General features: G+C 46.6%; 1 protein-coding gene across 2 annotated transcripts in view; it reads left to right on the top strand.

Annotated features, from left to right (window-relative positions):
* EXT2 (exostosin glycosyltransferase 2) overlaps positions 1-15,044 on the top strand; it is an 82,170-nt gene that overhangs the window by 46,932 nt on the left and 20,194 nt on the right. For both annotated transcript variants that reach the window (XM_075325733.1, XM_075325731.1), the window contains exon 9: positions 12,749-12,938. In XM_075325733.1, the coding sequence (XP_075181848.1) occupies positions 12,749-12,938 (190 nt within the window). The remainder of the gene's footprint in view (positions 1-12,748; positions 12,939-15,044) is intronic.

Below are 15,044 nucleotides of genomic sequence, written 5' to 3'. Positions count from 1 at the left end.
CACTGGGCACTACATTGCCACCCAAAATCCTGTGGTGATCTTCAGATTTCATGATGTCTTGCACACAGTCAAGGCCACCAGTGCCAGAAGCAACAAAACAACCCCAAACATCTCTGACCTCCACCATATCTGACTGTAGGTGCTGTGCTCTTTTCTTTGTAGGCCTCTATCCATTTTTAGTTAACAGTAGAATAATATAATATTCATTTATATAGCGCTTTTAATTCCACAGCGCTTTACATACATTGGCAACACTGTCCCCATTGGGGCTCATAATCTAAACTCCCAATCAGCATGTTTTTGGAGTGTGGGAGGAAACCCACGCAAACACGGGGAGAACATACACACTCCTTGCAGATGTTGTCCTTGGTGGGAATTGAACCCAGAACCCCAGCGCTGCAACACTGCAGTGCTAACCACTGAGCCACCATACAGTGCTAACCACTGAGCCACCGTGCTGAATGATGTCCTTTACCAAAAAGCTCTATCTTGGTCTCCTCTGTCCACATGATGCTTTTCCCACTAGAATTTTGGTTACTCATCTACATTTTGGCAAACTGCAGTCAAGATTTATTATGTGTCGGCATGGTGGCTCAGTGGTTAGCACTGCAGTCTTGTGGTGACTCAGTGGTTAGCACTGCAGCCTTGCAGCGCTGGGGTCCTGAGTTCAAATCCCACCAAGGACAACATCTGCAAGGAGTTTGTATGTTCTCCCCGTGTTTGCGTGGATTTCCTCCGGGTTCTCCGGTTTCCTCCCACACTCCAAAAACATACTGATAGGGAGCCTAGATTGTGAGCCCCAATGGGGACAGTGTTACCAGTGTATGTAAAATGCTGTGGAATTAACAGCGCTATATAAATGAATAAGCATTATTATTATGTGTCTGTGTCAGCAGTGGGGTCCTCCTGGGTCTCCTCCATAGCGTTTCAGTTCATTCAGATGTGGGCAGATAGTTCACTCTAACACGGATGCCCCCTGAGCTGCTGCTTGAATTTCTTTGGAACTTGATTGGGTCTTCTCCACCATCCGGACTATCCTACGTTACAGCCTCTCATCAATTTTTCTCTGCTGTCCACGTCCAAGGAGATTAGCTACAACACCATGGGTTGTAAACTTCTTGATTACGTTGTGCACCGTGGACAAAGGAACATTGAGATCTCTGGAGATGGACTTGTAACCTTGATATTTTTCAACAAATTTTGGTTCTCACGTCCTCGTACAGTTCTCTTCTCCCCTTTCTATTCTCCATGCTTACACAATGCAAAGATTGACTCAACTTCTCCTTTTTTATCTGGTTTCAGGTGTGATTTCCATATTGCCCACACCTGTTACTTGTCATAGATGAGTTTGAATGAACATCACATGCCATGACTAAGTGTCTTCAGTTGCATCCTTACATCCATGGCGGTGACGTCTTTAGTTGCGGTCATACTTTTAGTTACTGCTAGGCATTGTTTGCCCCCATTGCTGTCTCTTGTCATCACTTTCGACATTTGTCCGCTCCCTCCGTTCCATCCCGTTATCATTAGTGATGGCACGCTCGCTTCTCGCTTTCCATCTTTAGATCCCTTTATCCACTGTGTAGGGGTCTTCTTTGCACCTTGTACACTTTTTTGGGGTCGGTGCACACCCAGGAGTCCCAGACGTGTCCTATATAGAGTAAAGTGGTGAACGATGCCGCGCACTATCACAATGGCAGCTCCTTCATTCTTAAAGGGGTTGTCTATCTTTTTACAGACTTTTTTTTTTTTTCTTTTTATTTAGAGCTAAAAAGGAATAATTTTTGCTGCTGGGATTTAAGGGGGTTTTTTTGCATTTTTTTTGCCTTTTTATAGTCTCTTTATATTCTACGTTGTATTCCTGGCTGCGGAATGAGTTAACGGAGGATCCATCAGTGAGCTCTAACAGGAAATTTTTTTTTACTTTTATCAGCTAATTTAGGAGCACAGATCATATAGTTGAATCTGTAGGGAAACAAAAAGTCTGTAAAAGCCAACCCCACCTGTTCTTTACTTGCATTTCCTCTTGTAGCTGGGGTGTGTAGACTTTTGCAACAATATAATTGCTATGATACATGATTATAAAGTGAAGCGACTCGGCTTACATTCTTCATTAAAAGGAGAATTCTACCGTTTGGTGTATGCAGCTCCTATACAGAATTATGCACCTCCTACCTGCAGACAGTAGAGAGTAACCAGAGACTGCATCATCAAACTGCACAGGATTTTTCTTACTTTGTAACCATGGAGACACATAAATCTGCATGGGAGCTGTATACATAATGTATTTTTTCCAATTTTTTTACTTTCTGATGTTGGCGCTTTTCATCTCCCGTTTTCCCCCTCTGACAGTATCCAGCAGCGGTCGGATCTGTGCGGACTCCACGATGGGAGTAGTAGTAGTTATTTCCCCCCCTGTCATGGTCGTGGGGGCTGCCTCTGCCTATTTTCTCCGGTGCTCCGCAGCCGCCGGTGAATTATTACCTTTGCATTTGCCTTATTTCTCCTTTTGAAGCCCAAAAGGTCAAAAGGTCTCAGACAGCAGACGGCGGGGGGCCGGGGGTCGGCACTTGAGAATACCCATTTTTTTTGGAAGTGGTTTTCCTTCCAGGGGCCACTTGTTAACTGGTCCCGTCCCGGGGTCTCCGCCGTTAATGGCCGTGCAGCCCGGGACGAGGCACTGTCGCACAGCAGAGTTTGGCCGGTTGGCGATGCCCCTTTCCCAGGGCGCGGCGTCCTTCGCTGTCCTCCGGGGGGCAGCAGGTGGAGGCGGACAGCTGCGGGGGGGGTTCCTGTGGATATTATATCTGGCGTTCGGCGGCACCTGCTAATTACCGGGATCTGGCTCATCTTACGGGGACACAAGTGCTGTTTGTCATCTGGGGGGGGTCGGAGCTCGCTGCCACCTCCGGGGGTCACGCTTCCAAATTAGTTAGTAGCAGGTATGCAAATTAACAGCTCCCAAATATTCCGTTAACGAGGCCGGACTTAATTTGCACCCTAGGCGAAGCTGTCACTCCAAATGGTGGCACAGAATATGCTGCCGCATTGAAAAAGTAAATGACCCCCCTCCTAATATCCAAGAGCAAAAGAAGTCCTTGAACCGTCCTCTTTAGGGCTGGAAAGAATATTCCAGCAGCACAGAGGATTTCAGCGGGAGGGGGTGCAGAGACTTTTCTACTGTACATGATTATAAGTGCGGATGGAGTCGTATTCAAAAGGCGCCACTAGTGCAATGAAGAAAGAAGACCGGGGTGCACAGCAGCACAGAGGATTTCAGCGGGGGAAGGGGGTGGGGCGCAGAGACTTTTCTACTGTACAATTGTGAGCGGATGGAGTCGTATGCGACAGAGGCCACTAGTGCAATGAGGAAAGGAGACCGAGGTGCACAGCAGCACAGAGGATTTCAGCGGGGGGGGGGTGCAGAGACTTTTCTTCTGTACAATTGTAAGGGCGGATGGAGTCGTATCTGACAGGGATGACTAGTGCAATGAGGAGTGGAGACCGGTGTGCTCAGCAGCACAGAGGATTTCAGCAGGAGGGGGTGCAGAAACTTTTGTACTGTATGATTGTAAAAGCGGACTGACTAGTATCCGACAGGGGCCGCTAATGCAATGAGGACTGGAGACCGGGGTGCACAGCAGCACAGAGGATTTCAGTGGGATGTGGTGGGGGGCGCAGAGACTTTTCTACTGTATGATTGTAAAAGCGGACTAACTCGTATCCGACAGGGACTACTATTGCAATGAGGACTGGAGACCGGTGTGCACAGCAGCACAGAGGATTTCAGCGGGAGGGGGGCGCAGAGACTTTTCTACTGTACATGATTGTGAGAGCGGATGGACTCGTATCCGACAGAGGCCACTAGTGCAATGGTGACTGGAGACCGGGGTGCACAGCAGCACAGAGGATTTCAGGGAAAGGTGCACGCCGATTCAGCTCGGAATGTTTGCGTATCATAATTCCCCTATGTTCCGCATAGAATACAATCCGTTCCGCAGGAGTAGTAGACTTTGGTGCAGCCGTCCGGCGGGAATGTCGTACTAATCGCACCGTTCGGGTCTTCGCTGCAGATAACGGCAGCCTCTCCGCTCCGAGCCCTGCGAGTGTTTGGGGCGGAGGCGGCTCCATTGTTCGCGGCGCTCCTGGGTCACATCACGCACCGAGTCGCTCTGAAGTCTGACTTGTTTATACCGTGTTCCACAACAGTATAATTGGTAGTGGCACGGCCCGCTGACTGTTTCCATATGCACGGCCATGCTTGTGAATATGCATCAGCGTGAGTCGTCAATAAACGGGACAATGGGGGCCTTGTGCACGGAGGGGCTGCGGGCGATGTGCACTCCTCGCTCTGCTCCCTCTTTACATAAAACGCCGGTCAGATCAGATGAAGGGAACGACGGGAGCTCTGCGCGGGACGGGGGGGCTCTGCGCGGGACGGGGGGGGCTCTGCGCGGGACGGGGGAGCTCTGCGCGGGACGGGGGGGGCTCTGCGCGGGACGGGGCAATGTACAGGCCTCCGCTATCAGGATGCAGCAGAGCTCGGTGTGCGGGGGACCCATAGATGAGCTGATCGCCTGCAGCCTCACACCATTGTGTCCCACCATTCCTCCTGAAGAAGCCTCAGCCAGGAGCAGAGATTCAGACACTGAACCCCAAACACTCAGACAAGAGTCCTCCAAAAACGCCCCTAATAGTCACTCGCTTTATACCAACTGTAGACTGGTAATTTCACCAGACGTTGGGTGTAATCTGAAATTTCATCTCTGAACACCTCATTGGCTAACAGCTCCAAATTATGTATAATCTACATATAGAATCACTGATCTCTCAAGAGCTTAAATTAGTGTGTGTCATTGACTGCACCAGCAGAATAGTGAGTGCAGCTCTGGAGTATAATACACAAGGTAACTCAGGATCAGTAAAGGATAATTAATGTAATGTATGTGCACAGTGACTGCACCAGCAGAATAGTGAGTGCAGCTCTGGAGTATAATACAGGAGGTAACTCAGGATCAATGCAGGATAAGTAATGTACAGTGCCTACAAGTAGTCTTCAACCCCCTGCAGATTTAGCAGGTTTGATAAGATGCAAATAAGTTAGAGCCTGCAAACTTCAAACAAGAGCAGGATTTATTAACAGATGCATAAATCTTACAAACCAACAAGTTATGTTGCTCAGTTACATTTTAATACATTTTCAACATAAAAGTGTGGGTCAATTATTATTCAACCCCTAGGTTTAATATTTTGTGGAATAACCCTTGTTTGCAATTACAGCTAATAATCGTCTTTTATAAGACCTGATCAGGCCGGCACAGGTCTCTGGAGTTATCTTGGCCCACTCCTCCATGCAGATCTTCTCCAAGTTATCTAGGTTCTTTGGGTGTCTCATGTGGACTTTAATCTTGAGCTCCTTCCACAAGTTTTCAATTGGGTTAAGGTCAGGAGACTGACTAGGCCACTGCAACACCTTGATTTTGTCCCTCTTGAACCAGGCCTTGGTTTTCTTGGCTGTGTGCTTTGGGTCGTTGTCTTGTTGGAAGATGAAATGACGACCCATCTTAAGATCCTTGATGGAGGAGCGGAGGTTCTTGGCCAAAATCTCCAGGTAGGCCGTGCTATATATCTGCCCATGGATGCGGACCAGATGGCCAGGCCCCTTGGCTGAGAAACAGCCCCACAGCATGATGCTCCCACCACCATGCTTGACTGTAGGGATGGTATTCTTGGGGTCGTATGCAGTGCCATCCAGTCTCCAAACGTCACGTGTGTGGTTGGCACCAAAGATCTCGATCTTGGTCTCATCAGACCAGAGAACCTTGAACCAGTCTGTCTCAGAGTCCTCCAAGTGATCATGAGCAAACTGTAGACGAGCCTTGACATGACGCTTTGAAAGTAAAGGTACCTTACGGGCTCGTCTGGAACGGAGACCATTGCGGTGGAGTACGTTACTTATGGTATTGACTGAAACCAATGTCCCCACTGCCATGAGATCTTCCCGGAGCTCCTTCCTTGTTGTCCTTGGGTTAGCCTTGACTCTTCGGACAAGCCTGGCCTCGGCACGGGAGGAAACCTTCAAAGGCTGTCCAGGCCGTGGAAGGCTAACAGTAGTTCCATAAGCCTTCCACTTCCGGATGATGCTCCCAACAGTGGAGACAGGTAGGCCCAACTCCTTGGAAAGGGTTTTGTACCCCTTGCCAGCCTTGTGACCCTCCACGATCTTGTCTCTGATGGCCTTGGAATGCTCCTTTGTCTTTCCCATGTTGACCATGTATGAGTGCTGTTCACAAGTTTGGGGAGGGTCTTAATTAGTCAGAAAAGGCTGGAAAAAGAGATAATTAATCCAAACATGTGAAGCTCATTGTTCTTTGTGCCTGAAATACTTCTTAATACTTTAGGGGAACCAAACAGAATTCTGGTGGTTTGAGGGGTTGAATAATAAATGACCCTCTGAATAAACGTTTCTCAATTTAAAAAAAAAAAAAAAAAGAAATAACATTCTTTTTTGCTGCATTTCACACTTCCAGGCTGATCTACAGTCCAAATGTCATAATGCCAAGTTAATTCCGAATGTGTAACCCTGCTAAATCTGCAGGGGGTTGAATACTACTTGTAGGCACTGTATGTACAGAGTGACTGCGCCAGCAGAATAGTGAGTGCAGCTCTGGAGTATAATATAGGCGGTAACTCAGGATCAGTCATGTAATGTATGTACACAGTGACTGCACCAGCAGAATAGTGAGTGCAGCTCTGGAGCATAATACAGGATGTAACTCAGGATCAGTAATGTATGTACACAGTGACTCCACCAGCAGAATAGTGAGCGCAGCTCTGGAGTATGATACAGGATGTAACTCAGGATCAGTACAGGATAAGTAATGTAATAAGTAATGGTCGGGGGTAGCCCTGGCAATGAGCAATAAACTAGAGAATTAAAAATCCCTCCATTTGTGAGGAAGGAGAACATTTTTACTTGGGTAACCTGTAGTTTTTGCACCCCTCTATCTCCCTGGTTTGGGTCTGAGGTTTTCCAGCTGCTGTTTTGATATTTTCCTTTTGGATTTTCCTTTCTGGAAGACATACTCTTCTATCGCTGAGGAATGCGGAGACATTTCCTCTGACACGTTCGGCACATCCTCTCCTGAAACACTTTGTGCTGCGGCAGAACGCAGCTCATCTCATCAGGATTTCGGGACTCCTCTCCATCCTCTTCAGATCATCAGTCTCTGTTACCCGTCCCTGAAAAATACAGGAAGCCTGAACTACTCTGTGCTGCTTTGGCTATTGCTATTACTTTCTTTCTTTTTTTTTCTTCACCCGTCTCCGTTCTGATGACCTTCGATATGAGCGAAGCCGTGGATGAAGGACTCGGGCGACAATCTGCCACGGCGCAGACCCACATTAGCAGATATACAAAGAGAGGGTTTTAATGAGTCTTTATGGAAAAATGAGCGGAAATGGAGCCTGCGGAATAAACAGCCTCTATTTTTCCTTTTACGTATCATTTTACTGACAAGGTGGCGCAGAGGGATCACATTCGACGGGCGCTAATTGGCACTGTCCGTCCGGTAGGCAGCAGCGCGGAACGACGCTGCGCTTTTGTCACCGGGCAGAATTACCCAAATTCCGATTTGTAACTTCCTCGTCTTATGGCGGATTGTAAATTTATTCATTTGTTAGGTTTTTTTTTTTTTTTTTTTTCTTCCATACCAAAGTGTTGGTGATTCCTGTCCTGCGGTGCCCGGTGCCCCCCTCCTACCTCCATGGCACTCTCTTATTAGGAACAGACTTCGGGTGCCCGCTCTTGCCAACCCCTCTGGGTCCCATCTCGGCAGCGGAGGCTTAACGTTACGGTCACCATAATTAAAAGTAAAATCTTTGCAAATCCAGTCTTTTATAAACGCCCTCTTGTTATTGTGCCCCCCCCCCCCTTACGAAGAAAGAAAAAAAAAGTCTAATGCACTCTCTGGCCATTTCCCCCTCACCTTTTGGCCAAGAACAGCCAGCGTTTTGTTTGAGTCATTTAATCTGTCTGTTTCGCCGCTTTTATTTACCTTTTTTATTCTCCGCTTGCCCACTTTGTGTCAGAGCGACGTCTCGGCTACACTGCGTCCAATTTCCTTTCCCATGGAAAAAATGGTTCGGCTTCAGATACTCGGGGGTTTTCCAGCCTCTGCCAGGCTCGGATTAAAAAAAAAAAAAAAGAAAAAGCTTTTTCCACTAAAGATGCCCTCACCAGCGAGAATGAGCCACTCTTTCCCCAGAACACTTCCAAAAAATTACAAAAAAAAAAAAAATCCCCCACCTCTCACATTATATTAACGCATCTCTGGCACCGGCCGCAGGGAGGGTAATGTGATTGATGATACAGATCATCAGCCCATAATTATATTAACCAATCCATGTGATTATTCTTTCTTCTTGCAGGAAGAGTAAGACATAGAATGATATTTATCTTTATGGCCCTTTTTTTTAATATGTGAAAATGAAAAGGTTCCCTCCTGCAGATGACTTATGCTCAGTCGTGCGTACAGGAGTTCTCCAAGCACCTTTTTCCACTTTGTGTGTATATGTGCATGTAAGTGTGTAATAAATCTTATATATAATTATATGTGTGTGTGTATATGTCTGTGTATATATGTGTGTGTGTATGTATGTATGTGTGTGTGTAAATGTATGTGTGTGTGTGTATATATGTGTGTGTGTATATATATGTGTGTGTGTGTGTGTGTATATATATGTGTGTGTATGTCTGTGTATATATGTGTGTGTGTATTTATGTGTGTGTGTGTGTGTGTGTATGTGTGTGTATATATGTGTGTGTATATGTGTATGTATGTGTGTGTGTAAATGTATGTGTGTGTGTGTGTGTGTGTGTGTGTGTATATATGTGTGTGTGTGTATATATGTGTGTGTATATATGTGTGTGTGTGTGTGTGTATATATATGTGTGTGTATGTCTGTGTATATATGTGTGTGTGTATATATGTGTGTGTGTGTGTGTATATATATATGTGTGTGTGTGTGTGTATATATGTATGTGTGTGTGTGTGTGTGTGTGTGTGTGTATATATGTGTATGTGTGTGTGTGTGTGTGTATATATGTGTGTGTGTATATATGTGTGTGTATATGTGTGTGTGTGTGTATACGTGTGTGTGTGTATATGTATGTGTAATAAATATATATATATATATATATATTATATTGTATAGACACATCCGCAAATTTTTCCCTACACTCTCTATAAAGACACATCTGCCGGTTTTTCCCTCCATTCGCTATAAAGATACATCTGCAGGTTTTACCCTCCGCTCTCTATAAAGACACATCTGCCGGTTTTTCCCTCCGCTCTCTATAAAGACACATCTGCCGGTTTTTCCCTCCATTCGCTATAAAGAGACATCTGTAGGTTTTTACCTCCGCTCTCTATACAGACACATCTGTAGGTTTTTACCTCCGCTCTCTATACAGACACATCTGCAGGTTTTTCCCTCTGCTCTCTATACAGACACATCTGCAGGTTTTTCCCTCCACTCTCTATACAGACACATCTGCAGATTTTTCCCTCCACTCTCTATACAGACGCATCTGCAGGTTTTTCCCTCCACTCTCTATACAGACACATCTGCAGGTTTTTGGCTTTGCTCTCTGTAAAGACACATTAATCATAATAATAATATTTATTTATAGAGCACCATTGATTCCATGGTGCTGTACATGAGAAGGGGGGTTACATACAGAATACATATACAAGTTTTAATAGACAGACTAGTACAGAGGGAAGAGGGCCCTGCCCTTGTGGGCTTACATTCTATAGGCTTTTGGGGAGGAAACAGTAGGTGGGGTGTCGGCCGGGCGGCAGCTGTGGTGATGCAGTATTGGGGTCATTGAAGATTATAGATATTTCTCAACTAAACACATCTGCAGGTTTTCCCTCCACATTCTCTCTACCCCTCATTATTCTGGCATTTGGCAAATATAAATAATTTTGGTTCCTAATTGACCTAAAAAGGGAAAGGTTTGCTCTCATTTCATGTCAGATAGTGAGAAAAACCTGCAGATGTGTCTATAGAGAGCCGAGAGAAAAACATGCAGATGTGGCTATATAGAGAGCGGAGAGAAAAACCTGCAGATGTGTCTATATAGAGAGCAGAGAGAAAAAACCTGCAGATGTGTCTGTATAGAGAGCGGAGGGAAAAACCTGCAGATGTCTATATAGAAAGCGGAGAGAAAAACCTGCAGATGTGTCTATATAGAGAGCAGAGAGAAAAAACCTGCAGATGTGTCTGTATAGAGAGCGGAGGGAAAAACCTGCAGATGTGTCTGTATAGAGAGCGGAGGGAAAAACCTGCAGATGTGTCTGTATAGAGAGCGGAGGGGAAAACATGCAGATGTGTCTGTATAGAGAGCGGAGGGAAAAACCTGCAGATGTGTCTATATAGAGAGCGGAGAGAAAAACCTGCAGATGCGTCTGTATAGAGAGAGGAGGGAAAAACCTGCAGATGTGTCTATATAGAGAGCGGAGAGAAAAACCTGCAGATGTGTCTGTATAGAGAGAGGAGGGAAAAACCTGCAGATGTGTCTTTATAGAAGGTGGAAGGAAATTAAGGGTATCAATTGCTTGCGCTTTGTGTGTGTGTATATGTATGTATGTGTATATATAATATATATATATATATATATATATATAATATATATATATATATATATATATATATATATATATATATATATATATATATATATATATATATATATATATATGTTAGGTCCAGAAACATTTGGACAGTGACACAATTTTGGCGAGTTGGGCTCTGCATGCCACCACATTGGATTCAAGTGCAGATTGTAACGTTTAATTTGAAGGTTTGAACAAAAATATCTGATAGAAATTGTAGGAATTGTCACATTTCTTTACAAACACTCCACATTTTAGGAGGTCAAAAGTAATTGGACAAATAAACCAAACCCAAACAAAATATTTTTATTTTCAATATTTTGTTGCGAATCCTTTGGAGGCAATCACTGCCTTAAGTCTGGAACCCATGGACATCACCAAACGCTGGGTTTCCTCCTTCTTAATGCTTTGCCAGGCCTTTACAGCCGCAGCCTTCAGGTCTTGCTTGTTTGTGGGTCTTTCCGTCTTAAGTCTGGATTTGAGCAAGTGAAATGCATGCTCAATTGGGTTAAGATCTGGTGATTGACTTGGCCATTGCAGAATGTTCCACTTTTTTGCACTCATGAACTCCTGGGTAGCTTTGGCTGTATGCTTGGGGTCATTGTCCATCTGTACTATGAAGCGCCGTCCGATCAACTTTGCGGCATTTGGCTGAATCTGGGCTGAAAGTATATCCCGGTACACTTCAGAATTCATCCGGCTACTCTTGTCTGCTGTTATGTCATCAATAAACACAAGTGACCCAGTGCCATTGAAAGCCATGCATGCCCATGCCATCACGTTGCCTCCACCATGTTTTACAGAGGATGTGGTGTGCCTTGGATCATGTGCCGTTCCCTTTCTTCTCCAAACTTTTTTCTTCCCATCATTCTGGTACAGGTTGATCTTGGTCTCATCTGTCCATAGAATACTTTTCCAGAACTGAGCTGGCTTCATGAGGTGTTTTTCAGCAAATCTCTGGCCTGTCTATTTTTGGAATTGATGAATGGTTTGCATCTAGATGTGAACCCTTTGTATTTACTTTCATGGAGTCTTCTCTTTACTGTTGACTTAGAGACAGATGCACCTACTTCACTGAGAGTGTTCTGGACTTCAGTTGATGTTGTGAACGGGTTCTTCCTTACCAAAGAAAGTATGCGGCGATCATCCACCACTGTTGTCATCCGTGGACGCCCAGGCCTTTTTGAGTTCCCAAGCTCACCAGTCAATTCCTTTTTTCTCAGAATGTACCCGACTGTTGATTTTGCTACTCAAAGCATGTCTGCTATCTCTCTGATGGATTTTTTCTTTTTTTTCAGCCTCAGGATGTTCTGCTTCACCTCAATTGAGAGTTCCTTAGACCGCATGTTGTCTGGTCACAGCAACAGCTTCCAAATCCAAAACCACACACCTGTAATCAACCCCAGACCTTTTAACTACTTCATTGATTACAGGTTAACGAGGGAGACGCCTTCAGAGTTAATTGCAGCCCTTAGAGTCCCTTGTCCAATTACTTTTGGTCCCTTGAATAAGAGGAGGCTATGCATTACAGAGCTATGATTCCTAAACCCTTTCTCCGATTTGGATGTGAAAACTCTCATATTGCAGCTGGGAGTGTGCACTTTCAGCCCATATTATATATATATAATTGTATTTCTGAACATGTTGTTGTAAACAGCTAAAATAACAAAACTTGTGTCACTGTCCAAATATTTCTGGACCCAACTGTGTGTGTGTATGTGTATATATGTGTATATATATATATATATATATCTATCTAATTATAATATATATATAATATTGTTGGACACTTGTTCGCTTGTTGCCTAGTAACCGGCCCCCTATGATAACCTGCAGGGGTGGTCGGTGACCTAGGCAATGAGCGGTGGACTCCAGATTCACCTCCTTGCACTCTCTCTATTAGCACTAGTGTATCAGTGTCGTATGTAGCTCCGGAGGTCTGCGGTCTCTTTATTGCAGACTTTGCATTATGTTTGTAGTATTATTGTTTTATGTTTTTTGCACTTTTCTTCATTATCATTTATGTTTCCGGCCGTTGTTTACTTTTTCTTTTTTTCTCCTTTTAGAAATGGAGCAGTGTGAGCAACCCCCTCTTTCTGCCGTTAATCCCGCCTCAGTCGCAGGGGTTCACCGCTGTGGTGCTGACCTACGACCGCGTGGAGAGCCTCTTCAGGGTCATCACAGAGGTGTCCAAGGTCCCCAGCCTCTCCAAACTCCTGGTGGTCTGGAATAACCAGAATAAGAGTCCTCCTGAAGGTAAATGTCCTAAAGACTGAGCCATTAGGGAACATTCAGGCGTCTGTGCCCATCGGTCTCATCCGCGGGTCTCCGGCATATGAGGCTGCTGAGTTCGGGTCAGGAGGCCTTCAGCGAGCCCGTGATCTGACCGGTGTGCAGAGATGTCTGAGCCCTTACTGTGTATATAGACAAAATACCGGTACTGACCTGACCGGGTGTTGTATGCCTCTACCCCTGGGTAATGAGGGGTGCAGCCATTTCACTATAACGGGTATTATCAGGAGCATTAAATATTGAATGGTCCTACACAAGCCTGACACCAACATGGATGGCAAATACCAGTGCTGTATCTACAGTCACATCCAGAGCTGCATTCAAAATTCTGCTAATTGCTTTGAGGGTGCACAACCTTCCGGATGGTGCAGGGTCTGTGCCGGGCATGCTTTGCTCTGATGGTGCGGTGTCTGTGCAGGGCATGCTTTGCTCTGATGGTGCGGTGTCTGTGCAGGGCATGCTTTGCTCTGATGGTGCAGAGTCTGTGCAGGGCATGCTTTGCTCTGATGGTGCAGAGTCTGTGCCGGGCATGCTTTGCTCTGATGGTGCAGAGCCTGTGCCGGGCATGCTTTGCTCTGATGGTGCAGGGTCTGTGCAGGGCATGCTTTGCTCTGATGGTGCAGTGTCTGTGCCAGGCATGCTTTGCTCTGATGGTGCAGTGTCTGTGCCGGGCATGCTTTGCTCTGATGGTGCAGTGTCTGTGCCGGGCATGCTTTGCTCTGATGGTGCAGTGTCTGTGCAGGGCATACTTTGCTCTGATGGTGCAGTGTCTGTGCCGGGCATGCTTTGCTCTGATGGTGCAGTGTCTGTCCCGGGCATGCTTTGCTCTGATGGTGCAGGGTATGTGCCGGGCATGCTTTGCTCTGATGGTGCAGGGTCTGTGCAGGGCATGCTTTGCTCTGATGGTGCAGGGTATGTGCCGGGCATGCTTTGCTCTGATGGTGCAGGGTCTGTGCAGGGCATGCTTTGCTCCGATGGTGCAGTGTCTGTGCCGGGCATGCTTTGCTCTGATGGTGCAGTGTCTGTGCCGGGCATGCTCTGCTCTGATGGTGCAGTGTCTGTGCCGGGCATGCTTTTCTCTGATGGTGCAGGGCATGCTTTGCTCTGATGGTGCCGGGCATCCTCTGATCTGATGGTGCAGTGTCTGTGCAGGACATGCTTTTCTCTGATGGTGCAGTGTCTGTGCCGGGCATGCTCTGCTCTGATTGTGCAGTGTCTGTGCAGGGCATGCTCTGCTCTGATGGTGCAGGGTCTGTGCAGGGCATGCTTTGCTTTGATGGTGCAGTGTCTGTGCCGGGCATGCTTTGCTCTGATGGTGCAGTGTCTGTGCCGGGCATGCTTTGCTTTGATGGTGCATTGTCTGTGCCGGGCATGCTTTGCTCTGATGCTGCAGGGTCTGTGCAGGGCATGCTTTGCGCTGATGGTGCAGTGTCTGTGCAGGGCATGCTTTGCTCTGATGGTGCAGGGTCTGTGCAGGGCATGCTTTGCTCTGATGGTGCAGTGTCTGTGGCGGGCATGCTTTGCTCTGATGGTGCAGTGTCTGTGGCGGGCATGCTTTGCTCTGATGGTGCAGTGTCTGTGCAGGGCATGCTTTGCTCTGATGGTGCAGTGTCTGTGCAGGGCATGCTTTGCTCTGATGGTGCAGTGTCTGTGCAGGGCATGCTTTGCTCTGATGGTGCAGGGTCTGTGCAGGGCATGCTTTGCTCTGATGGTGAAGTGTCTGTGCCGGGCATGCTTTGCTCTGATGGTGCAGTGTCTGTCCCGGGCATACTTTGCTCTGATGGTGCAGTGTCTGTGCCGGGCATGCTTTGCTCTGATGGTGCAGTGTCTGTCCCGGGCATGCTTTGCTCTGATGGTGCAGGGTATGTGCCGGGCATGCTTTGCTCTGATGGTGCAGGGTCTGTGCAGGGCATGCTTTGCTCCGATGGTGCAGTGTCTGTGCCGGGCATGCTTTGCTCTGATGGTGCAGTGTCTGTGCCGGGCATGCTCTGCTCTGATGGTGCAGTGTCTGTGCCGGGCATGCTTTTCTCTGATGGTGCAGGGCATGCTTTGCTCTGATGGTGCCGGGCA

This window comes from Anomaloglossus baeobatrachus, chromosome 10, assembly GCF_048569485.1.
Source record: "Anomaloglossus baeobatrachus isolate aAnoBae1 chromosome 10, aAnoBae1.hap1, whole genome shotgun sequence".
Lineage (NCBI taxonomy): Eukaryota > Metazoa > Chordata > Amphibia > Anura > Aromobatidae > Anomaloglossus > Anomaloglossus baeobatrachus.
The sequence above is the reverse complement of the archived record's forward strand: the minus strand, read 5'-3'. Positions and strand labels throughout refer to the sequence as shown.